At 39.5% G+C, this 27,443-nt stretch overlaps 1 protein-coding gene across 1 annotated transcript in view; it reads right to left on the reverse strand.

The window, feature by feature from the left end:
- The window catches only part of LOC127650406 (NACHT, LRR and PYD domains-containing protein 12-like), a 44,311-nt gene extending 17,604 nt beyond the window's left edge, over positions 1-26,707 (reverse strand). Inside the window, exons 1-6 of the mRNA XM_052135833.1 lie at positions 26,571-26,707; positions 21,436-21,519; positions 13,501-13,617; positions 13,288-13,404; positions 10,497-10,604; positions 6,777-8,585 (exon numbers count right to left, since the gene is read on the reverse strand). Coding sequence (XP_051991793.1) covers positions 6,777-8,585; positions 10,497-10,604; positions 13,288-13,404; positions 13,501-13,617; positions 21,436-21,485 — 2,201 coding nt within the window. The 5' untranslated portion in view covers positions 21,486-21,519; positions 26,571-26,707. The remainder of the gene's footprint in view (positions 1-6,776; positions 8,586-10,496; positions 10,605-13,287; positions 13,405-13,500; positions 13,618-21,435; positions 21,520-26,570) is intronic.
- Positions 26,708-27,443: the final 736 nt, after the last annotated feature.

A 27,443-nucleotide genomic window follows, 5' to 3' on the forward strand; every position in this document is an offset into this window, starting at 1 on the left:
TTTGCCACTTTTTACCCTCCCCGGTAAAAAAGTGGCCTCCAAAGGTCCTTTTACTTCTGAAAGAAGGGAAGGAATGTAAAAGAACGCCTTCCCCGGCGCTATTAGACCATGACCAGACCTCTGTGCCTATTGTCCTGTTCATTGTTAGAAATTTCTTGTACTGTCCCGTACTTTTTGCACATGTTTGCACATGCACTTTATATAGGTATATAGGTATATATATAGGTATGTTATATAGGTATTGTAGGATATCATATGTTAAATATATCCAAAGTTCGTTGGAGTTGCAGAAACTTGATGGCGTGTCGGATTAAAACACGGGACAAATACGTCCTTTGCTTTCTTTTATTTTAAGTTCAGGATGATTAAGCCTTGGGTAATTCACATGACATCAAGTTCATACATTCACATGGAGCTGATTCACATGATGTAAATGGACAGGTGTTAACGGATGGACAGGATGAACAGGATGGTCTTAAGTCACTACAAACAATACAATAAAGGAAATCAAACTCATAATTCATCAATACACATATCAACAACATATACTCAATCCAAACAATTCAAATAAACAAATTCAAACAATACAATTGGCAAAACAAACTTAACGGATCCTAAGGAAAGGACTCAAAGGACATGGTTGGGTGTCCATTCAAACCCCCACACCTCACCAATGCCAAAGAAACAAAGGAAGGAAGTGAGGTCTACTTATAGACCTCGACCAAGGGGTGTATGGGTAATGTAGTGCACTAAATTTAGTAGTGTAGTTTGCTTGGAATTGTGGGATATGGAGTACAAATAAATATATATGGGAAAAAATTTTAAAAAATTAAAGAAAAGGGCCAAATTCGCAACAGGTATTTTATTTAGTTGTGTAGTCTCATGTGGTTCTGTGTTTGTCCTATGTTGTTTTTTTTTTTCTCACTCTTATTTTTATTGTTTTTTAGGCAGGTCAAATACAAAGCATGGTGATCTCAATTTTGAGTATGGTTACAAAATGCAAAAATAAAATAAAAAGAGAACAATTAAACATAAGACAGCAACCAGATATCCTGATATAAAAAAAAAATATATAGAAAAAAAACCAAAACCTTCAGATTACACAGTTTCTAATGCTATTCTATATGCTATCCATTTGCGCCATTTTTCTTTATATTCAGCTTCTTTCAGTCTTAGAATGAAAGTCATTCTTTCCATGTTGAATATTTCCTGCACAATGTCCGTCCACTGAGTATGGCTGGGTGGCTCAGGTTTGAGCCAACTTCTTGTTATCGCTTTCCTCCCTGCCGACAATAATATCTTAACCAGATATCGATCATCTTTCTTTACATTGGACAAAAGGCCCAGATACATTGTTGTAAAAGTTAATGGTATAGAGTACTTCAGTACTTTGCAGAAAGTAAGGTGGACAGAGGTCCAGAAAGGTTTTATCTCAAGACAGTCCCAGAAAACATGTGTGTGGTTGGCATCCACAGAGCCACATTGCCTCCAACACGTTTGTTGGGTGGACAGTTGTTTACCTTTAATAGATGGCGTAATAAAGAATCGAATGAAATTTTTCCAATTGAATTCTCTCCATTTTTGTGAATTTGTGGATGTCTGTGACAACTCACAAATTTTATACCATTCTTCATTTGAGATCGTGACAGCTGCTTCTCTTTCCCACTTTTCTTTGACATACAGGGTTGTGTTTTTCTGACAGGACATTAAGCTAGTGTATAGCTTTGAAGTAATTTTGTGCGTTTTCTGTTGGTATGCACCACACAGAGTCTCTAAAACTGCATTAGGTTCGTTTCTGTCCTTAATTTCTTTATTATAGTATTCTCTTAGTTGCAGGTATCGGAAGAAGTCTCGATTACCTAGACTAAATTTATCTTTCAGATATTGAAAACTTCTTATTTCCCCATTATTAATTAAATTACAAAAAGCTGTAACCCCTCTATTGATCCAAAATTTGAAATTTGAGTCATGCATTCCTGGTTTGAAGTCTTTGTCATGAGCTACCCATCTTAATATTTTTCTTTCTTTATTCAATTTTAATTGTCTTGCTACACTATACCAAATTTCCATTGTGAATTGTGCAATTGGGCCAAGTATTTCTATTACATCGGTTGGGATATGGTCCTCTCCCATGAGTGTCTGAACATTGTACCCAGGTATGCATGTCTCAATCTCTTTCCATTTGGCACAGTAACTAGGATCACACCAGCAACACAGGTAACGCAGTTGAGCTGCATAGAAATACATTTTTAAATTAGGAAGGGCCATTCCCCTTATCCTTCTGCAGCTGTAATGTTGAATACCTAACTCTGGGCCTCTTCCCATCCCATATAAACTTCGATAACAGCTTATCCCACTCTGTGAATTGTTTTGACGGTATATTTACCGGAAGGGATTGAAATAAGTAAATTAGCCTAGGGAGGATGTTCATTTTTACCACTTTTATTCTATCACTTAAGCCGAGTGGATAAGTAGACCATCTCTGGATGTCTGTTCTAATATTTTCGTTTATTGGGTTGTAGTTAAAATTATATAGTAGTGAAGAATCTTTGGATAGAAATATTCCGAGGTATTTAATTTTGTTGGTGCTCCATTTTATATCATATGTGCGTGCCGTTTCAATTGAGGGTGAATGGTTAAACAATAGTATTTGGGTTTTGGAAATGTTCAACTTGTATCCAGCATATTCATTATACTTTCCCAAAAGATCCATCAGTATGGGAAGTGATATGTTAATATCTTCTAGAAATAACAATATATCGTCCGCAAATAATCCGATCCTTTGTTCTCTTTCGTTGATCATAATCCCCTTTAAATCATCTTTCTCCCGAATCGCTTGAGCCAGTGGCTCAATGTATAAAGCAAAAAGGGTGGGACTTAATCCGCAGCCCTGCCTACATCCTCTACTAAGTTCAAGCCGGTCTGTCAGAGATCCATTCACTTTTATTCTTGCGGTTGGCTTATCATAAATTGTTCTAATACATTGAATAGAGTCATTAGTAAGGCCAAATTTCTCCAACGTTAGATATAAGAAATCCCAATTTACTCGATCGAAGGCCTTTTCTGCATCGAGGCTGATCAAGGCCGCTTTAAGCTTATTGCTGGAGATATTGTGAATCACTTGCAGACTTCTTCTGATATTATCTTGTGATTGCCTACCGATTATAAAGCCAGTCTGATCCTCATCAATTATATCAGAAATAAAAGTTTCAAATCGTTTAGAAATAATGGATGTATATAGCTTATAGTCCACATTTAAAATTGATATTGGCCTATAATTGGCACAATTATCTCTATCTTTATTTTCTTTGGGGATCAGCGTGATAATTGCTTCCTTCCATGAGGGAGGGGTCTTGCCTTCTTTATGGATATAGTTTAAAGCTCTAAGAAGAAGCGGCTTCAATTCAACCTTAAAAGTCCTATACCATTCGCCAGGGAAACCATCACTACCTGGGGCTTTATTTGCCTTTAGTCTATTTATTGCTCTATCCAATTCTTTTGATGTAATTTCTGCTAATATTCTTTTATTTTGTATTTCTCCTATACAGGGAAGGTCTAATTTGTCTAGGTATGCTCTAATCGACTCTTTGTTAGAAGCGCCCTCTAGTGAGTATAATTTGCTGTAGTACTGATAAAAAGTGTTTTCTATTTCTTTTGGCTCAGTTCGAAGCTTTTGCGAGATAGGGTCTTTGATTTTCAAAATTGTTGAGTCCGCTTGTTGTTTGCGTAGTTTTCTAGCGAGAAACTTTGTTGATTTTGGGCCTAGTTCATAATATGCTTGTTTTGTAAATCTAGCTTTTTTCTCTACTTCATCATCTAAATAATTTTCAAGTTGCATTTTCAATTTTTGAATTTCTTCTTGAGTGTCCTGATCTTTTTTCAAAATGAATTTTTCCTCTTTATCTTTTAAATCTTTAATTAATCTTTTATATGCTTCAATCCTAGTTTTCTTAATGTGTGTTGCCTTGGCTATTAGTTTTCCTCGTAAGACAGCTTTTAGCGAGTCCCATATTATTGATGGATCCACCTCCCCATTGTCATTTTCTTCTATAAATGTTTTGATGTCCTGTTTGACAGATCCAACTACTGATTGGTTGTTAAGGAGGCCCACATTTAATCGCCATACAGTAATTTTGGGGTTATTCTCCAAGTTAAGAGTTAAATATATTGCGCTGTGGTCTGAAACATCAGTGACTCCGATCTTGCATTCGGTTACCCTGTAGAAATCTTCCTGTCTCATTATAAAATAGTCTATTCTTGAATGAACCAAGTGAGGCACTGAGTAATGTGTATAGTCCCTCATAGTTGGATGGAGCTTCCTCCACACATCCACCATGCCAGTTTCCTCCAACATAATATTAAGTAATTTTGTAAGATTTCTTTTACTCCTATTTTTACTTGTGGTATCTAGTTTCAAATTTAAGACTGAATTCCAATCCCCTCCACATATACAGATCCCTTCCGCTTCTGCCGTGAGTGTATCAAAGAATTCTTTATAAAATGTTGTTTCGCATTCCGGTGGTGCGTAGATGTTAACCAATGTCATAAGATTATTATTGATTTTACCCTTTACTAGAATATATCGACCCTCCTTATCCTTTATTTCTTTGAAAATGTCAAGCTTTATTTTTTTGGTTACAAGTATTGCAACTCCCCTCCTATGACTTTGTGAATATGAGCTATAAAATATGTTGTAACCAAATTTAATAAGTTTTTCATGCTCCAAAGCTCCTAAATGTGTTTCCTGTAGCAAGATGATGTGCATATCGTCTTTCCTTATCTTATTCATCACCCTTGCCCGCTTTATTGGGTTACCTAATCCATTGACATTCAATGACATTAATTTAAGCTTCTGACTGTGCATCATAAATGCGAAGTGGTTCAGATTGGTTGCTTGTCTTATAACCATGAACTTTGAACATAAACTTTGTAAATAAAAATAGAAACAAAACTGAACTTAAAGCAGCAGAACAAATAACGTTAAACTGAAAAAAGGCTTCCAAGGCAGGGTATTCGCAATTCCCCCATTTCACCAAAATAAGGTAAGGGGAAAAGCCTCCCTCTAAGAGAGGACCCCCTCCCAGAACCAGTGTATAAAACATCAAGAGCTTTTCCACTAATTCTACCTTAGGCGTTTTAGCTCCTTCAAATCAGGCTATTTGAATCCTAAAAAAAGAGTGACTATATTAGCATTTACATCATTGACAGTCAATGACAAAATGCGATTGAACACACAGTTCTTAGGAACATTGCTAGTACCTATTTCCCTCAGGTCTCCACGTCTTTGTCTTCACGGTTCAAGTATTGAACTTCCGTTGGAATTCCTGTAACCGCTCCCGTGCTCTCTTGGCTGTCTCCTTCTCTCCGCGCCGGGGCATGCGTTGCCATGACGATGTTTGGTCCAGTCTTCGGGTCGCTGATGTGCCAGTTCCGCTGGTATTATCCACCCCGAGGTGGCCCTCAAGCAGAAGACCTCGGCGATGCAGATCTCTTTCGGCTTCCTCAGCGCTGTTGTAGGTCTGTTGGCCACCCTCCCAATGGATACGCAATCGGGTGTATGGCGTCTGGAAGCGTATGCCGTTCTCTTTCAAAACAAGCTTAACTTTTTTGTAAGCTTTGCGTTGCTGAATCACGTCTGTTGTGTAGTCGTGGTCAAAAGAGAGAAGTTTATCCCCAAGCTGAATCTTCTTTTTCCAGGCGTTTCTGAGAACCGCTTCTTTGACTCTATACTGAAGAAAGTTAACAACTATTGATCTCGGGGGGGTGTCGGGGGTCGGTTTCGGGCCAAGTGAGCGGTGTGCGCGTTGTATTTGGGCTTCAGTCCCTTCTTCAATAAGTTTTTCGCTCACCAACAGTTTCTCCACAAATTGAATCACAGAGGGACCTTCCATTTCCTCGCGTACCCCGTATATTCTGAGGTTGTTTCGCCTCCCCCTTGACTCCAAATCGTCGACTTTTCCCCGCAATGCCCTTTGCTCTTTTAGTGACTCTTGGAGCACTTCATTTGCCGCTGCCGACCAACTTTCCAATTCCTCAATTCGCGCCGCCGCCGCCTCGAGTTTATTGTCATGTTCTTGTAAGGATAGCGTCGCCGAAGTTAACTGTTGGTTAATCTGTTGTCTGAATTCTGACAGTTCCTCTTTCACTTCTCTCTTTACTTCTTCTTTAAACGATGTTAGATCGGCATTTATCTGAGTTCGAAGGTTGCTTATTTGGTCGCTTATATCTTTCAAACTTGGTTGAGAAGTCGAGACACTGCTGTGTGCGTTTATGCTAGCATTGTTTGCATCAGGTGTATTCGCTTCACCTCCTTTGCGTCCCTCTTGTTCCGCTTTTCCAGTCATCTTTTGGTTTCTTGTTTTAGTACCCCCGCTCATATTCCGAGTCTTTTACCTAAACTTAGATATTTGCTGAATTCAAGGGGTTTTAATCGCCTGACTTTACGGAGCTCTCGTTTCACACGTCCATCTCGTTCCGTCGCATACCGGAAGCCCTGTCCTATGTTGTTTTTATGTAGCACCATGGTCTTGGAGGAACTTTGTCTCATTTCGCTGTGTACTGTACTAACTGTGTATGGTTGAAACGATAATAAAAACCACTTGACTTGTCTATGATCTCAAATGAACCTCACAAAAAACTCTTTGTTGTTAGTGTGGTAAGCACTGTGAATGTTTATCTATCTGTCCTGATCAGTGATATTAGTGTGATTTCCCCCCTTTGTAGCCTAAATGTGATGATGTTTTAACATTGTTGTGATTATTGTGAGTGTTACTTACTGAACTGATCTGGATTCTTTAATCACAGGCATCAGATACTGAAGAACTTCATCTGCTTTATTTTGTGCTCCAATAAACTTTTTCAGATCAAACTCATCCATCTTCTGCTCTGAGGTCAACAACACAAACACTACAGCTGACCACTGTGAAGAGGAAAGTTTTGTTTCTTTTATTTTTCCAGATTTCAGATAATCTTTGATCACTGTCAAAAGAGAATCATCACCCAATTCATTCAGACAGTGAAACAGATTGATGGATTTCTCTGGAGAGTGATTCTCACTGATCTTCTGCTTGATGTAGTTCACGGTTTCCTCTTTGTTGTAGGAGCAGCTTCCTGTCTGTGTCGGTAGTTCTTGTAGGAGAGCTTGATTAGACTCCAATGAGTGACCCAGAAAGAAACGTAGGAAAAGGTCCAGATGTCCATTCTTACTCTGTAAAGTCTCATCCACAGCTCTCTGATGCAGGTCAAACATAGAAACCTGTTTTGATGGATTCAGTTTCATCACCTTTAAAACTATAGAGAACAGACTTTGATCAGTGATTTGTTCAAACATATTTATGTTATTGTTTGTAAAGGAGAGGTGCATATAGAGAGATGCTAGATGTTCCTGAATACTCAGATGAACAAAGCAGAACACTTTCCCCTGATACAACCCAAACTCCTCTCTGAAGATCTGAGTGCACAATCCTGAGTAGACTGATGCTTCTGTCACATCAATGTCACACTCTCTCAGGTCTTCCTCATAGAAGATCAGATTGCCTTTCACAAGCTGTTCAAAAGCCAGTTTCCCCAGTTTGAGGATCATGTCTTTACTTTTCTTCTCATAGTCCTTCTCATGTTTGATGTTTGTCTGAATGATCAGGAAGTGTGTGTACATTTGTGTCAGAGTCTTGGGGATCACTCCTCTCTCTGCTTCACTCAACATTGTCTCTAGAACAGTGGCTGAAATCCAGCAGAACACTGGGATGTGACACATGATGAAGAGGCTCCTTGATGACTTCAGGTGTGTGATGATTCTTTTGGCCAGACTCTGATCTCTGATTCTCTTCCTGAAGTATTCCTCCTTCTGTGGGTCATTGAAGCCTCGTACCTCTGTCATTCGATCAACACACTCAGAGGGGATGAGATCAGCTGCTGCTGGTCTGGAGGTGATCCAGATGAGAGAAGAGGGAAGCAGATTCCCCTTGATGAGGTTTGTCAGCAGCACATCCACTGAGGCTGATTCGGTGACATCACACAATCTCACATTGCACTGAAAATCCAGAGACAGACGACACTCATCCAAACCATCAAAGATGAATAAAACTTTACATTCCTCTCTGGATATTTCCATTTCTTTTGTTTTAGTGAAGAAAACCTGAAGAAGATCTGAAAGACTGAGTTCTTTTTCCTTCATAAAATTGAGTTCTCTGAAAGGAAGTGGAAATATGATGTGGATGTCCTGATTGGCTTTCCCATCAGCCCAGTCCACAATGAACTTCTGCACAGAGACTGTTTTTCCAATTCCAGCAACTCCTTTAGTCAGCACAGTTCTGATGGGCTTGTCTTGTCCAGGTAAAGGTTTGAAGATGTCATTGCATTTGATTTGCGTGTCCTCTGTTGTTGCTCTTCTTGATTGTGTCTCAATCTGTCTCACCTCATGTTCATTATTGATCTCTCCTCTTTCACTCTCTGTGATGTAGAGCTCTGTGTAGATCTCATTCAGGAGTGTTGGGTTTTCCTGCTTTGCTGTTCCCTCGCGCAAACACTGATACTTCTTCAGCAAATTGGATTTGAATGTGCTTTGGACTTCAACATATTGTGAGTGACTGTAAGATTGAAATCAGTGTTAATTTTAAAAAATTTTGTAAATGTTTTTTTAATCTTTTGACAAATATGTCCTTTAAAATAAGTGTATTTTTATTTCGTCATGTCATTTTCATTCATTTTAAGTGTTACTCAGATCTAAAATGGCAACAACAAAAACATTTGTTGACATTAATGTGCAAAATGACAAAATATGTGTCAAACTGTAACAGACCAAACTTTAAACAGATATTCATAAACACGAATCAAACATATAAAAGACAGACTAAATACAAAATACTGAACAACTGTCCTTGTTGTAAAAACCTGAGCTCCTGAAATAATATACTCTAGTATAAGCGACTCTTTAGAAGTTAGTCTTCTGTTTTGTGAATTCTTCATACTTTAGAGACCGTTATACATTTTTTTGTATTTAGCAAGTTTAGGATATTGCATGCAGGGCTCCAGACTGTGACTAAAATGATCACAAATGCGACCAAAAATAATTGATTGCGACAATAATTTAACATCTAGTCTCCATTGGTGAGTAAGGTTGTGTGCGTTCATATGCGGTTTCGTCAGATATCATCTTGTGAGTTATTGAATACATCTTTACAGTGAGCACTAGTTTGTCTGGAGCACTGATCTATATATATAACAGTTTTTATATATAGATCAGTGGTCTCTAACTGTTTTTCACCCGCTTTGTTTCTGATGAGTTCGCTGCTCCGCACACAACAACAAACCATGCACGAGAGAGTCATGAACAAATTACTCTTTTGACCGGATCTTTTTCATGAATCACCCGAAAAGAAATTATGATTTGAATTCTGGAGCTCAGGTTAACAGTTTGAATCAGATTAAATTTCTCAGCAAATCAGCCGTCAGTGAGTTCACATCTGAGTGTGCAGACATTTCAAAATAAGAGTCCCAAGTGTATTTCGGGCTTCTTTATAATTAAAAGTTCAGTTTTGTGTAGCAATTTTTTCTTCTGGTAATTATTGATTGGGATTAGAGTAGCACAATAAACTGCATCTGGAATTTCTTCCAGTTTGCACTCTTGTAGCCTCTGCATCTGGGGGCATCCGGTATCCGTAAAGAAAGACTAAGACAATATTTGTAAAAAAATTATCATATATATTTATATTATATAAAGTTTTTAAAATTAATCCCCATTTGTAAAACATATACACACACACACAGTGCAAAAAGTTTTAGGCACTTGTGAAAAATGTTGCATAATGAGTCTTCAAAAATAATGCCATAAACAGGTTTCATATATCAATTAACGTCATAAAAAGTCCAGTCAACATAAAAAAAGAGCTGAATCAACATTTGGTGTGACAACCTTTGCCTTTAATAAAGCACCGGTTCTCCTAGCTAAACCTGGACACCGTTTTTCTCGGTTGTTGGCAGATTGGATGTTCCAAGCGTCTTGGAGAATTGCCACAGTTCTTCTGTCTATTTCAGCTTTGACAAAATTAAATCAAGTTGAAAAAAATCATAATGACTGTCTCCCTCAAAGTATACATCATCAAGCTAAATTATTATTGTCCAAGGTCAACTAACATGACTATTACACTCCCATAATCTGCAGGTTGAGTCTTTGTACAATCATTTCAGTCGGCTGTGTGATCAGAACACACATCAATATTTTTACACTACAAATAAAGTGCAAAAACATTTTAAGGTTTCTAACCATTGCAGCTTTCAGTATTAAGAAAATAAAAGTGCATTCCAAAATAAATTATTTTTATTCTTATTATTAGAACATAAACATATCTATTTTCTGCAATGAAATACAAAGTAATAGTGAAATTAATAGTGTTGAGGTGACAAAAGATCATTAAAGAGAATGCAAGAATGGTGACATCATTCTCACGTGTATTTATGTAGTAATGTGAAAATAAAACCAAGAAACACCTTTATTTTACCTGAAACGTGTGTTTTCATTCCAGTGTGTTGGTACATTCATAGACTGATCTCTCTTCCTGAGCACACAGGTTTGTTCTTGTACGTCAGATCTGGGCAGCAGTACGGGCCTTAATCAGACAATGAAGAGAATCAGACACAAACACACACTGAAATTAACATCCCTCCTCCTTCCCGGATTTCGGTACCAGTGTAAAGGGATTAATGGAAAGGAGGAGGCGAGAACAGGCTTGACAATATAAATAATAGTTTAATGAAGAACTTAAACAAAAAGACAAACACACAAAGGTGTCAGACAGCTGCCCGTAAATCTCTGTCTCTCTGTCCCACTGCTGTCTCCAGTCGGCCTTTATCCCTCTCGGAGGCTTGATTAGCCTGATTAGCGGCCGGGCAGGGATGTAGTGGAGGCTAAACGCACTTAAACGCACTTAAACCCAGCTTGTTAAATGTGAATATGTTCTAGTGTCTTCTCTCCTCTGTGACAGTAAACTGAATATCTTTGAGTTGTGGACAAAACCAGACATTTGAGGACGTCATCCTCCTGGGCTTTTGGGAAACACTGATCCACATTGTTCTGACATATTATAGACCAAACAACTAATTGATTAATCGAGAAAATATTCAACAGATTAATCGACTATGAAAATAATCCCAAATCCCTAATCATTATGTACAAGTGCATTGCATTGGAAGCCCTGGATATAAGCCTCCCTCTCTATCTCTCTTAAATATTTTTGTACTCTCTGTTTTGTCATTTAGTAAACTTTATAGATTTCAACCATATTATTCCTTCTTGGGTCTCTTTAACAAGAACTTAGATTAATGTATGAATTGAATAGTAATTGTGTGACCTATGATGAGGGAACAACCAGTGATACCCTTGGTAGTACCATCAAATGATAGCCTATAGCGATGTCATCAGGATACACATACACCGGTAGGCAGTGGCCCAACTTACCGGGTGACCACGTCGTGGTCCACCAGAATTTATAGTTTACCCACCTCTTTTTTTACCACTACACCTCTGGGGGCTGGGTGTGTAGCATCATGACCTGGCCCCACCCTCTGCCCTGTCACAATCACGTAAAGTAAACATAAAAGTAATCTATATTGATTTCAGTGGTTAAATCATATCTTCAGCAATTTTAAAGTCCATTAAAGACCATACAGTTAAAAGGACATGAAGTACAGAAGGAAATAATAATAATAACTTTTTTTAAAAAAGCTCCTTTCAGCAATCCAGCACAAAGTGCTTCACAAAACATAAAATCAAATCACTCTCAGTGTAAAACACAAGGTTAAAACTAAAATGTGCAAAGTAGTAAAATCAAGTTAATACAAATTCATTTTTAAACGAGATCTAAAAACAGACAGATTCAGCAGATCTAACGTCCCAGGGCAGGCTGTTACATAATCGTGGGGCTTTAGTGCAAGTGTGAGATATTTAGGCTTTTCTTAAAAAAGTTTTGTTTAGTAATAATTAAGCCCAGCATTATAGAAAATAAAGAAAAATTAAAGCTCAAAGTATACTTTGATTTTGACGTGAATGCTTAGTCTGCATAGAGCCGAACACAAGTCTGTAAAAGTACACTCCATTTGATGGTGTGCATACACAGGCGTTTGGCGCATGCACGCTACAACTGTTAAAAGACAGAACTATTTCTCTTTAGGAATTTAGACATATAAAGATGTCTTTATACTCCTTCAGACTCGAGTTATACAAATACAGGCATCTCCTGACCTCCTCACACATGCGCTCTTAACCTGCAAATCCACTGTACAGACATCAACTTGAGATCACGAATGTGCATTAGCTAAATAAGCTGGTAAAATATATTTTTTTAGCATGATCTGAGGTATAGAAGCTCAATTGAACTATTATCAGATTTTACTGCTGGTTTGAAATAAGTTATTTTAGTGTAATCTTGACCAACCGTTTTAGTGATTTCGGTCTTTCCCCATTCAAGTAGAGGAACTGCTCTTTTATGCTGCTTGTTCACAATGAAAATAGCTGCATGTATTGAGTTATTTCAATGAAAAACATGAAGTTTACTTGAATCTATTTGTGTTGGGACAAATTAAAAAAAATATATATATATATATGTTTTTTTTTTTTGTTAAGGAAACTGTGGCAGAGGATTTCTAGTTCCCAGCATGCTTTGCTTTGGATTCAATAGGAAGAGTAAATGTTAAAAGTTGGTGTTATTTTATGTATTTTTGTATAAGATGAATATAAAGGAGGAGGTTTTGCTTGCTAGTATTTCATGTTTTGTTATGTTCAGATTCAGAAAAGTTATGGTAATGTTGAAGTTTTGGGGGTTACTATTATGGTGAAAAGTGGACCTTGAGCTTATGATTGAGCTATGATCTTAGGACAGGTACACGTGGTACATGATATTGATTTTTTATTGGACAGTTTCTGTGCTAACTAGAACATAGTTACCAAGCTGCACTCTTTAGTGCTTCCCACTAGCATGTATTTAACACACACATATATATATATATATATATATATATATATATATATATATATATATATATATATATATATATATATATATATATATATATATATATATATGTTTTACAAATGGGGATTCATTTGGATTACTTTGACATGTCCAATTTTGTTGGGTTTATCCAATTCAATTAGGTTCCCTCACACAAAGTATTTTATGATTACACATTAAAATATGTGGAATCACAGACCACAATTGAATCAAGTTCAGCCAAAATTTTCTCTGTGCATTATATCATAATAATAATTTACCTATCTTGTCAAAACTGTTTTACCTCACTCCAGTTGATGTTTGTTCACCCTTAAAATATAATGGCACTTCCATAGACCGGTCACTCTTCATGGACACACAGCTGGGCTCCGGTGAGTCTGATCTCTTCATATGGAGTTGACTTTAACAGAATAAAGACAAGAGTTCATATATTTGATTTTCTTTAATACATAGATAATCTACTGTATCTCTATCTATCTTGACAAAAATGTTGTACCTCAGACCAGTTGATATGTCTTCACCCTTAAAATATAATGGCACTTCCATAGACCAGTCACTCTTCATGGACACACAGCTGGGCTCCGGTGAGTCTGATCTCTTCATATGGAGTTGACTTTAACAGAATAGAGACAAGAGTTGATATAGTTTATTTAAAACATTTAAAAAATCTTTCAACAGTTGTGCACATGACAACACAATGATGTGACAAAATTCGATGTCTGAGTGGTGTTCGAAGAATAGCATCAGATTTATAGAGTATTGGATGGGTTTTTGGGGTAGACCTGTCCCAATAAAAGGAGATGGACATCATCCCACTAGGGAAGGTGCCGTTCACCTCTCTAGTGATTTGGCTCATAGTATCAATAGTGTTAGAGTTGGTTGCAAAAATACAAATTATTCTTAAACTTAGATTAAATTAAGGTTTATCTGATAATTCTGTTAAATCTTGTTTAAAATTAATCAGGGTTACACTTTAAACACATATGCTGATTTAGATTTCACAGTTAATCTAGATTAACTTTAATCCTGTTGCTCCATTACTTTAAACTCTGATTTAAATCTCAGTCAGGGATTGCCTTTAAATTTAGGTGGTTAAAATAATAAATACTGACCTACAATTAAAGATGAATGACTGGGTAAGGAAACAGTGGATGTGTCGTCAGCGACGTTTATTCTATTATTACAAGTGACAAGGTGATCATTATTGCTCCCCTCCTCTCTAATACTCACTTCAGTCAGCAGCATAAACTCTTTATTTCTGGCCACATAATAGTAGCACTGATGGGAGGGGAGGTGTTCAAGCAGAGATTTGTGTCTTGATTATTTTTGAAAACGCTGCTGCAACATTTTAACCTGCTTGATCGGCCCTGTTTATTAATGATCTACAGCTAGATTCAGAATCCATCATGGCAGAGAAAATTATTAGCAGGTGAAGGTTTTAATCACAGGTTAAAATTTTAATCTCTGATTTTTTAAAACTGTGAATTAAAATTAAACATGGATCAACCTAGTTGATCGGCCCTGTTTATTAATGATCTACAGCTAGATTCAGAATCCATCATGGCGGACAAAATTATTAGCAGATGAAGGTTTTAATCACAGGTTAAAATTTTAATCTCTGACTTTTTTAAACCATGAATTAAAATTAAAAATGGATCAACAGACCATGGATTTGCTTTAAACTCTGCTTAATTTGGATAATATGAATTACTTTCATTGTGCTTTTTGAAGCTTCTAAGTTTTGATCACCATTGTGAGAAATATAAATTGTACATGCTGTCTTTAGTTTGACATCTAACTCTGTATGTATCTGTGCTAACCACAGAAGAGTCTATGACCTTCATAGATGCTGTTAGTTTCTCTTGTCTTATCCTTTTTTGGAATGTTCTGTTCTCCAATGAGTACATACTCCTTTTCGTGAGCTAAATTTCTCAGTTAGACATTTCTAGGACTGCTTGACCTCATATGATTACCGTTCCCATACTATTCCGGTCAACATTTATTGTCCTTGGCTGTCTCGCAAGTCTTGCTGTAACTATACTATTGGCTGTTGGTTGTTCTTTGTAATATGAAAGGTATAATTATTATGCTTGCTGTAATAAACTTTGAGTAGATTGAATAGAAGCAACTGTGTGTTGGCGTTCTTTCTACTTCCTTCGTGAAGTCTTCAGATATGCGGACTCCCAACTGCACTTAGCTGGGCATGCACTGAAAGGGACCGAGGAATTCTTGATGGTAGAGGTGTTGTATTCTAGACTACAACGAGATCCAAGTTTATTCCTAACAACCATTCATTAGCATTGTATGGACCTACAGAGCTGAAATATTAATCTAAACATCTTTGTTTTTAGCATTAAAAAAGTCATACAAATTTAAGACGGCCTACAGATGATTAAATGATGAGAGAATTTAAATCTTTTGGTGAACAATTTATTTATTCCTTATTGGTGCAACCCACCCTTAGTGTTTGACTAATCAGGCCCAGGTCAGGAAGCAGACAAACTGGCTAAACTGACCATCTGCTGCTACCTTGAGACGTCACATGGCTCATATAAACTGCAACACATAGACTTTATCACCTAGACTGTAAAAACTTATTTTGAGCTTTAGTCAGATTGACAGGTGAAATCATGTTCTGTGAGCTTTCATTGTCTCACAACACAATAAGATGAGTTACAACAACCTCAATTTGCACAGAATTTTAAAACCAAAATGAAACTCTTGAATAACTACAAACCAGATGTCCCGCCAACTTTTTATCAACTGCGTATGCGGCTGAACCATTGATGAAATTCGACTTCACCTGAGCTGAGAGGAATGCGCTGGCCACCATTTTACTGGATTCTTTCAAAGAATTTGCTGAATAATAAACGAGGAGGAGAAGACGAAAGACGAAGTTGATGGTTTACAGAAGAGTCTTTACATTATATTTATGTTTTCTATGATGTTAATTTTGGTTTGTCAATTGTAAAGATTTTAGCGATACCCTCTTTTTGACCTGCTAGTCTGTGTGGATATGGTACTAAGAAGGTTCCACAATGTAAAACAGAAAAAACACTATAATTTCACTAAATTCAGTATCTGACAACACTTTGACTGTTCAAGCAAGACATGAAGTAAAGTTAAGTAGAATTTAAGTATTCACACGTGAGATTTATTATACTGTATATTAAGTTTAACCCAGATGGGATGCTTAGCTGAAGTTATTTGTATTTTAATTTAATTATCATGGAATCTCCCAGCATGAAATCACACTGTGGAAAAGTAGAGAATACACAAGGCAAGTTTATTTATATAACATATTTCATACACAATGATAATTCAAAGTGCTTTACATACAAATTATAAAACAAATACAACATACATAAAAATAAATGTTTTAAACCACTGGAGAGCAAGAATAAAATTGATAAAATTATATTCTATAAATAAGAATAAAAAAAAGCAATAAAATAAAGACCTTAAAAAGGATAAGGTCAAGTCAAGTCAATTTTATTTGTATACCGCCTTTCACAACACACATCGTTTGAAAGCAGCTTTACAGAAGATCAGCATTAACAGACGATAAAACTGTAATGTCTATAATGTCGATGAATCATCATTGTGTATTTAGATAAAATATGATTGTTTATCGTGTTTAAAAATAATTAATTAAATAATAATTGTATTAATAACCCCAGTGAGCAAGCTGAAGGAAACTGTGACAAGGAACACAAAACTCCACAAGATGTAGATTAATGGAGAAAAATAACCTTGGGAGAAACCAGACTCACTGTGGGGGCCAGTTCCCCTCTGACTAACCCCACCCTAACCCAGACTCACTGTGGGGGCCAGTTCCCCTCTGACTAACCCCACCCTAACCCAGACTCACTGTGGGGGCCAGTTCCCCTCTGACTAACCCCACCCTAACTCAGACTCACTGTGGGGGCCAGTTCCCCTCTGACTAACCCCACCCTAACCCAGACTCACTGTGGGGGCCAGTTCCCCTCTGACTAACCCCACCCTAACCCTAAACCAGACTCACTGTGGGGCCAGTTCCCCTCCGACTAACCCCACCCTAACCCTAAACCAGACTCTCTGTGGTGGCCAGTTCCCCTCTGACTAACCCAACCCTAACCCTAAACCAGACTCACTGTGGGGGCCAGTTCCCCTCTGACTAACCCAACCCTAACCCTAAACCAGACTCACTGTGGGGGCCAGTTCCCCTCTGACTAACCCAACCCTAACCCTAAACCAGACTCACTGTGGGGGCCAGTTCCCCTCTGACTAGCCCAACCCTAACCCTAAACCAGACTCACTGTGGGGGCCAGTTCCCCTCTGACTAACATCATGAATATAATGTAAATATTACTCATGTATAGTTCAAGTCATGGTTTAAAATTATTAAACTAAGTATGTGTTAAGGGTCAGAGTTTAAACATCGATTGTGTTTGAACTGTAAGATTAATGACCAAAGTCTTTGAAGTCCATCTTGGATTAACTGCAGAAGTTCACATAGGTGCAAATGTCCTTGTTAATTGGCTGATGAAGGGTAAGGTAAGAATACAGAATTAAAATGATTGAGTGCAATCCACTTATTTCTCCTGCAGGTTAAGAAATCTCAATGGTTCTGCACAAGTTAGCCATTCGACAACATTTGGATCGATTGCCTCAGAAACTAATTTCATCCCCCAAACCAACAGTATTTGGGCTAAAGTTAATTGTTAAGATTGACTTTCCCGGACAACGTTTTCACTATATATATCTTAAATGTTGAATTAAACTGATTCGTTTGGTAAATATTTCTGGAGATTATATCTAGCCTGAAGTTGGTGACTATCATGAGTGAGTCAGAATCAAACCTGTTAAAGAGTGGTGGGTATCTACAGACCCATTTGAGTGCTTATTTACATTTTCAGTAAATGCAGAAAGAATTTTCTGCATATTTAAATGTTGATTAAGTAATATTGAAAAACAATACATTATTTGAAAGATTGGATAGCTGAAAGCCGTTTCATAATCAAAATGTGACAGCTGACATATTGTGTATATATGTAAATATATGTAATGAGTGAACATCAAAATATTAGTATCAAACATACAAGAATTATATCAGCTGACCTGACCTTTTCTCACACTGGCCCTGTTTTTAAGCCCTGCATATTATTTCATTATTGCAGATTTGCATTTAATTTAGTGTTTGAATCTGAGTATGTACATGCAATGCAGTGTGTTTATAAATTGTGTTTTCTTTCTGCATTTACTCTGAAGAGTGAGATATTCAGTTACTTTTTGTGTATGTATTTTGCTGTTGTTTGATGTGTTGTTTTTTATTTGCAGGAGCAGTGCAGATCTCTTCTTGGTACTGTGTAAGCAATGTGGAAATGGAGGCATAAACTCAGATAATGCACCTGTAAGGATCTGTAGATGGATACGGCTCAATGGACAGAGCAGCACGAGCACAAAGCTCTTAAAGCTCAAGCTCTTAAACTCACAGCTTTGCAAGAATCAGTGAGAAACAAAGCATCAGAAGCAGAAACCATTTAAATTTGGCACAGAATTCTACATCACCACCCTTGAGTTTACTATAGTAACACTAACTGTACTGGCAGAAATAGACTGATAATAAATATTATCATATCACTACTTCAGCTCTATTAAATTTGTCATACATTAGGGGAGTGAGAGAATATAATACATTTTTGTTACAACTTGTAAATATTTATATTTTGTATTTATTGTTTTTGCATGTGTTTAGAGTAGGTCTACTGTTTATAATTACAAAAATAACATTGTTTGTTTTAAAGAAATCATGTTACATCTGACCATGACAGTGAAGATCCATGCTTCCATGTGTTTATTATGGTCTTACAAATACCACTGATAATAATTTATGAATAAATATAAAATTTCCAAAAGGTAAATGTAAAATATATAAACAATATCACATTTATTTGTCATGTTCTCTGTTGTCTTCTGTTTTTGTACTGTTATTTTGAAGTTTAGTTTAGTTCCTGTTCTTGGGTTTTGTAGTCCTTTGTAGTTTCTTTTATGCTCACTGTTGTCTTTTGTTTGTCATTTTTGTAGTCTGTTACGAATGAGGCAGCGAAGGCAGACGAGGAGAGCGGATCTACATGCAGCTTAACTTTATTAAACAAACAAACAAATAAATAAACACAAAGGAAAAACCCACAATGGGAAAACAGGAAACTTAAACACGATGAAACAAAAACTGAGAACTCAGGCAGGGAACACATACCAGGCTAACAACATTCAACAACCGACAAGGGAATGATGAGACAGCAGGGTTTAAATACACAAAGGAACAAACAAGGGAATGAGGGAAACCTGGGGCAACAATCAGGGAAGGAGGAACAATCAGGGGAAAACAAATCATAAAAAGAAACTACAAAGGACTACAAAAAACCAAACAGGAAACAGGAACTAAACTAAACTTCAACATAACAGTACAAAAACAAAAGACAACAGTGAGCATAAAAGAAACTACAAAGGACTACAAAACCCAAAAACAGGAACAGGAACTAAACTAAACTTCAAAATAACAGTACAAAAACAGAAGACAACAGAGAACGTGACATTATTATCATTTTCTGTCTTCGCATTTGTATTTTATAGGCCCCAGATAAAGCCCTCCATCTGCTTAAATTCAAGAAACACAAGGTTTGGTCTCACAATCATGATGGGTAAGCCTGCTGAATTTATTAGCAAAACTTACAAATTATGCAATGCACCGAAGTTGCATTAAGCAAATAAAACAAACAATGAGTTTTCATTAAAAAAAACTCCAAAATGTTCATCAAAAAATTTTGAGAACCACTGGATTATATGTTCAAAAATTGGGAGAATGTCAGAGGTTCTATATTTTATGTGTCGGCTGACAACTTTGGGGCCCACTTGATAACTGGTTTGCAAGAAATTTTCAATGTTGATCAGTTCTGCGGGTTTTGACTAGCTAGTCGACAAGAGATTGACAAACACAAGGTCAAAGAGGGAGTATTTCCACTGAAGACAATCAAACTGACCCATATCAGCATGATTTAATGCACAGCTGCCACACGATTGGCTGATTAGATAATCACATGGATGATTGTTGGTGCCAGATGGGCTGGTTTGAGTATTTCTGTAACTGCTTTTCACACACAACAGTCTCTAGAATTTACTCCAAATGTTGCAAAAAACATCCAGTGAGTGACTGGATGTGAAAGGAAACACCTTGTTGATGAGAGAGGTCAACAGAGAATGGCCAGACTGGTTTGAATTGACAAAGTCTACGGTAACTCAGATAACCACTCTGTACAATTGTGGTGAGAATGCTATTCTGAGGTGCGGGTTGGCGCCATTCTCGCACACGAGAGGGACCTACACAATATTAGGCAGGTGGTTTTAATGTTGTGGCTGATCACAGTGTATATATATATTGAATAGTCTGACTCAGACTGCATCCCTGTTTTACTCCTCTGCCCTGCTGGAAGAATGCACTTCTCTGACTTCCATTTTCATTGCACATTTACTCTTTGTGTTCATGGATCGAATAATATAAAATATTTTTGCACCAATGCTAATTTGTAGAATTTTGTAAAGTACATTACTACATGCCTACAAAGCATACAAATATTTTCCATTTTATTTGCCTTTGATGTTTTTGTCTCTAAAGATATGGAGAGAGTAAATGTAATCTGATTATTTTGTTAAAAAGACAATTTGTGCTTTATTTTGGACTTTGTGCCGTGTTCAGAATGTGACTATCCGAGTATTTATTATACCACAGAACAGCTTCCCTGTAGGGTACTTTCCACACAAATACCTCTAAGATCATTGGGGTCAAAGGTATCTCCTTTTATATATATAGGAGTAATCAGTCCTTCAGACCAGATCTCTGGGAAGATACCAGATCATAAAACCAGGTTAAATAATTTGACAAGAGCTTGAATGATGTTTGGGCTGCTGTGTTTGAGCATTTCATTGCTTATTTAATTTGTATTTCCTTATCGCAATAAGTGCTTAAAAGCAGCGCAAGTGTCACTAGTTCTAAAATGACGTTTTCAAACTAGCAACTAAAGCTCGAGCTGTATCAAAACAACACGCTGGATCCATGGCTGTAGAAAGTAGCTCCTCTCACAAGAGCATTTAAGGGACAAAAAACAGAAAATGTCTTGAGATAAAACACTGAACTCTGTCTTAAGGTAACCGTGGTATAAGCGGAATAATTGACTCTGGCCCGTTGAATTATTGAAAAATAATGCATACCTGCTGCGCATTGTGGCCACTTTAACGCTTTGGGCTGTGCATTATCTTTGAAGATTTCAAGGGCCCATCGTAAGTTATTCCTTAAATAACCTGCTCATGTTCATTCACATTTTTACTACTTTGACTTAATTCAGTAATTTTGTACAACAATAAGATCAAATAAAAAACACTTTAATGAGACTACCTGTATCCTGGAGAAGAAACTCTGAGTTTTTGTGTGTCGTCCTTGTCCATGATTCATTCAGTCTTCATGAAGCTGCAGGTGAATCTGATGAGTCAGAGACACTGATTCACACAAATCTGCCCTGACATACAAAAAGTCAAAGTATTTCAATTATATTGATTCTTCATTTGAATGCAGTGTTTATGGGGACAAAATAATCAAATATATTAAACATCTGCACTGTCTGGAACTTTCTGGAAATGTATATTTACTCAAGCTGATTGGTGCTGTTATACATGTTGCAAAAGATTAAATACACTCTTTTTTTCTGAAGTTGTGATTAATAAATTATGCAGGGTCATAACCACCATAGACATTGAGGGGGACACGTACAATTTTAGTTACATTCTTGAACTCAGGTATGTATTAATGTAACCAATTGTAATTCATTGTAAGGTTTGTCAACAATATGCAAACTATTAAAAATATATAGTTTTGCTGGTGAGTCTGAAAATCAGGAATTCTGGTTTAAAAACAATAAATATCTAAAGATCTATAATTCATGTCAGTGATAAACAGCTGAAAAACACTTGCTTTAACTCATATACAGTATTTTATAGACTGGATATCCAACATAAACTCAATCAACATTGTTATTCTGGTTTAATAACAATTAAAACATGTAAATAAGTATCTTAAAACCAGTGTTGGGTAAAATAATCTAAAACAAGTAATTAATTACTAAATACTAATTACAACTTCTACAGTGTAATTAGATTACTGTACTAATTACTCTGTCTGAAAAGTAATTGCATTACTTATTACTAATTACTAATTACTTTCTAAAACACTTATCAACCTCGACCAGATGAAAAATACTGTCACGATTCACTGTTGTCTTTTGTTTTTGTGCTTTTATGTTGAAGTTTAGTTTAGTTCCTGTTTGGTTTTTGTAGTCCTTTGTAGTTTCTTTTTATGATTGCTGTTCCCCTGATTGTTCCCCCAGGTGTCCCTCATTCCCTTGTTTGTTCCTTTTTGTATTTAAACCCTGGTTGTCTGTTCATTCTCTATCGGTCGTTGTTTTCACTGCATGTTAATGTTCTGGATGTTTTCAACTGTTTTGATGTTTTCCCCGTAGCCTGTCTTCCCGTGTTCATTTCAGTCGTGTTTTCCCGTTTCGTGTGCCCTTGAATGTGTTCGTGTTTAAGTTTCTGTTTACCCATCGTGGTAGTTTCTTTTGTTCCTGTCTGTTTACTTGCACTTTGATTTAAATAAAGAACCGCACTTGGATCCCACCTCCTCGTCTGCCTCTGTCTTCGTCCACAACGTTACAGAACAACCGAACCGCAATGGATCCAGCGGTTCTTCAGGCAAGCTGCCGCCTCCTGAACCTGAGGCAAGGAAGCCGCCCAGTGGAGGACCACATTAGAGACTTCCTGAACCTAGCGTGGGCTACCGACTTCCCAGACTCCTCCCTGGTGGTGTTCTTCCGGGCGAATCTGACTGATTCGCTCAAGGAGCGGTTGCCACCGGCGACGCGCGGCTGGAAGCTCCGCGATTTTGTGGAAGAGACTTTGCTGGTCAGCGGCACGCCACTCACTGTGGGCGTGGCAGAGGAGGACCCAACCTCACCTCCCGCAGTGGTGACCTTACACTCGCCCATGGCTCTTCCCATCACGCCTGCCCCACCTGTCAGCGAGCCAACCCCCGTGCCTGTCACCGTCAATGAGCCTGCACGGTCCACTTCGTCTGCCCGGAGGAGGAAGAGAAGACGGGCTTCCGTCTCCCGGCCCCCGCCTGCCTCGGTCTGCGAGCCTGCGCCCCCGCCTGTCACGGTGAGCGAGCCTGCGCCCACGCCTGTCACTGTGAGCGAGCCTGCGCCCACGTCAGCCACGGTCAACGAGCCTGAGCCCTCGTCAGCCCCGGTCAGCGAGCCAGCGCCTGTAGCCTCGACCGTCCCTGAGCCAGCGCCAGTAGCCTCGACCGTCCCTGAGCCAGCGCCAGTAGCCTCGACTGTCCAAGAGCCAGCGCCAGTAGCCATGACCGTCCCAGAGCCAGCTCCTCCCGAGCCTCCCAGGGCTCCGCCTCCCAAGTCTCTCGAGCCTCCCAGGGCTCCGCCTCCCAAGTCTCTCGAGCCTCCCAGGGCTCCGCCTCCCAAGCCTCTCGAGCCTCCCAGGGCTCCACCTCTCAAGCCTCTCGAGCCTTCCAGGGCTCCGCCTCTCAAGCCCCTCGAGTCTTCCAGGGCTCCACCTCCCAAGTCTCTCGAGTCTTTCAGGGCTCCGTCTCTCGAGCCTTCCAGGGCTCCGCCTCTCAAGCCTCTCGAGCCTTCCAGGGCTCCGCCTCTCAAGCCTCCCAGGGCTCCACCTCTCAAGTCCCTCGAGTCTTCCAGGGCTCCTCCTCCCGAGCCTCCCAGGGCTCCGCCTCTCAAGTCTCTTGAGCCTTCCAGGGCTCCGCCTCTCGAGCCTTCCAGGGCTCCGCCTCTCAAGCCTTCCAGGGCTCCGCCTCTCAAGCCTCTCGAGCCTTCCAGGGCTCCGCCTCTCAAGTCTCTCGAGCCTCTCAGGGCTCCGCCCCTCAAGCCACTCGAGTCTTCCAGGGCTCCGCCTCTCAAGCCTCTCGGGCCTTCCAGGGCTCCGCCTCTCAAGCCTCTCGAGCCTTCCAGGGCTCCGCCTCCAGAGCCTCTCGAGCCTTCCATGGCCCTTCTCCCCGAGCCTCCTACTGCTCCACCTCCCGAGCCTCCTACGGCTCCGCCTCCCGAGCCTCCTACGGCTACACCTCCAGAGCCTCCTATGGCTCCACCTCCCGGGCCTCCTACGGCTTCGCCCCCCGAGCCTCCTAGGGCTCCGCCTCCCGAGCCTCTAGCGCCTCCTACGGCGCCATCTCCCTCGGCTCCGCCTCTAGAGCCTCCTACGGCGCCACCTCACCTTGGCTCCGCCTCCAGAGCCTTCCAGGTCTCCGCCTCTAGAGCCTCCTACGGCGCCACCTCCCTCGGCTCCGCCTCCAGAGCCTCTCAAGCCTTCCACGGCCCTTCTCCCCGAGCCTCCTATGGCTCCGCCTCCTGAGCCTCCTACGGCTACACCTCCAGAGCCTCCTACGGCTCCACCTCCTGGGCCTCCTACGGCTTCGCCCCCCGAGCCTCCTAGGGCTCCGCCTCCCGAGCACCCTGAGCCTCTAGTGCCTCCTACGGCGCCATCTCCCTCGGCTCCGCCTCTAGAGCCTCCTACGGCGCCACCTCCCTTGGCTCCGCCTCCAGAGCCTTCCAGGTCTCCGCCTCCTACGGCGCCACCTCCCTCGGCTCCGCCTCCAGAGCCTCTCGAGCCTTCCACGGCCCTTCTCCCCGAGCCTCCTATGGCTCCGCCTCCTGAGCCTCCTACGGCTACACCTCCAGAGCCTCCTACGGCTCCACCTCCCGGGCCTCCTACGGCTTCGCCCCCGAGCCTCCTAGGGCTCCGCCTCCCGAGCACCCTGAGCCTCTAGTGCCTCCTACGGCGCCATCTCCCTCGGCTCCGCCTCTAGAGCCTCCTACGGCGCCACCTCCCTCGGCTCCGCCTCAGAGCCTTCCAGGTCTCCGCCTCTAGAGTCTCCTATGGCGCAGCCTCCCATGGCTCCGCTCCATGAGTCTCCAGAGCTTTCCATGGTTCGGCCTTCCTCGGCTCCGCCTCCTAAGCCTTCCTCGGCCCCGCCTCCTGAGCCTCCTTGGACTGTCTGTCTGCCCCTTGTGCCCTCTTGGACTGTCTGTCTGCCCCTTGTGCTCCCTTGGACTGTCTGTCTGCCCCTTGTGCTCCCTTGGAATCTGTTTACCCCTGGTGCTCTCTTTGGTCTGCCTGCCCCCCCCCCCCCTCCCTCCCTCCACTCCCTGGACGATTTTGTTTCTTGTTTTTGTTTCTTGTGTTGTGGGTTTGTTTGTCTTTTTTTAGGATCGTCTGGAATCCGATCCTTTGAGGGGGGATTCTATCACGATTCACTGTTGTGTTTTGTTTTTGTGCTTTTATGTTGAAGTTTAGTTTAGTTCCTGTTTGGTTTTTGTAGTTTCTTTTTATGATTGGTGTTCCCCTGATTGTTCTCCTTCCCTGATTGTTCCCCCAGGTGTCCCTCATTCCCTTGTTTGTTCCTTTTTGTATTTAAACCCTGGTTGTCTGTTCATTCTCTGTCAGTCGTTGTTTTCACTGCATGTTAATGTTCTGGATGTTTTCAACTGTTTTGATGTTTTACCCGTTGCCTGTCTTCCCGTGTTCATTTCAGTTGTGTTTTCCCGTTTCGTGTGCCCTTGAATGTGTTTGTGTTTAAGTTTCTGTTTACCCATCGTGGTAGTTTCTTTTGTTCCTGTCTGTTTACTTGCACTTTGATTTAAATAAAGAACCGCACTTGGATCCCACCTCCTCGTCTGCCTCCGTCCACAACGTTACAAATACAATGATTGACATGAAACTGTTCTTTTAATTCTTTCAAATAAATGATATAAAATCAAATAAATTATTTATGAACTGGCCAAAGAATTTAAGGTGGCATTAAATTAGAAAACATATTTTAACATTAGATGTTAAATTAAGATACAGAACGATTTTAAACAAATTTAGGCCTTCACACTAAAGAAAAAGATGGTTCAAGGTTCAAGTTTACTCAGTCATGAGGAAGTCTCACCTGAACACTCACCTTGATCGAGATGTTACTTATTAAACTAGAGGCTCATAAAATCTTCAATATTTCTCATCGATTACACGTAAATTCCTGAATCAGTGACAACAAACATTATTATTAAACACTTTGAGACAGTTTTTCTCATGTAATCTTGTTAAATTCACATTTTCAACAGCAATAATTTCAAGAAAATTATTTCTAACAGCGACAATTAGAGAAAATGTTTGACATTTAGAGATTTAAATCGTTGTTTTGTGACTGTCACTGTGTTCAAATCATTCAACTCAATAAATAAATGCACGTTTTCTACAGATATTAAAGTATCTTTCAGGGGTCATAAGAAAATCTCCACAGCTTTCCAAAGACTCAAACACGACGAGGAAAGTAAATTACACATGTTAAGTGCAATGTTCCCAATATTGTGTAAAATAATGTTTTATACGTATATGAGGATAAATAATCTCATGTTGAGACTTCATTTATTATATGAGGAATCACCTGCGTCTCACCTGAACACTCACCTTGATCAAAATGTTACAAGATAAACAACAAGTTCTCAAAATCCTCCAAGTTTTCCATCAAGTACACGTAAATTCACGACAAAAAGCATTACTAGTGTGTTATATTTTATCTTGTAATAGTCACAGCAGAACAGACGAGAGCCACACACTAGAATCAACTTCACTTAAGTCTTTTTCTTTTTTTTTTATTCATCCTCTCTTCTCTTTTTTGCGTATCATACAGTCCCAGAGAGCTACGTCGCCCTCTACAGGTTACAACCGTAACTCAATACACAACATATTTCCCCTCTTGTTTAGGAGTTTACCAGGTAAAATCAAAATGACTACGTCGTCTCTTAAATCACTTAGACCTCGGTTGTAATATAATACAAACTTAAATGTTTATATTTTTTTTTTTAACATTAGTTTTTTTTTTTTTCCGGTAGTTGTAACCATTTAACAGTAGGCTATAACATGCAACCTTATGATGATCACACTTCTAACAGAAGCGTTAAACTTAAGTGAATTTAAAACAAACAAATTCACAAGCAAAACAACATTCAGATTATTGTTATTTTTTTTCAGTGACATTTCAATGTCCTTTTTTTAGATTCCCCCCCCAAAGACCATGAGAAAGATTACTGTACGTAATCATTAAGCCATGCAGGCTTTTTTCTGACCCTGGCAGGCATCCGCACATCACCGGAGGATTGTACAGGTCCCGATTCAGGTACCGGAACAGAACTGTCAATGGTATCTTTTACCCTGTCAGGAACCAGTGAAAGATGAGTAGCGTTCCAAGTGCGTCCATCTTCCAGCACATACGCATTTGCACCAGCTCTCCGTACCACCCTGGCAGGTCTATGGAACTTTGACAGTCCTTTCTTGACATGG

Source organism: Xyrauchen texanus, chromosome 10 (assembly GCF_025860055.1).
Source record: "Xyrauchen texanus isolate HMW12.3.18 chromosome 10, RBS_HiC_50CHRs, whole genome shotgun sequence".
Taxonomy (NCBI): Eukaryota; Metazoa; Chordata; class Actinopteri; order Cypriniformes; family Catostomidae; genus Xyrauchen; species Xyrauchen texanus.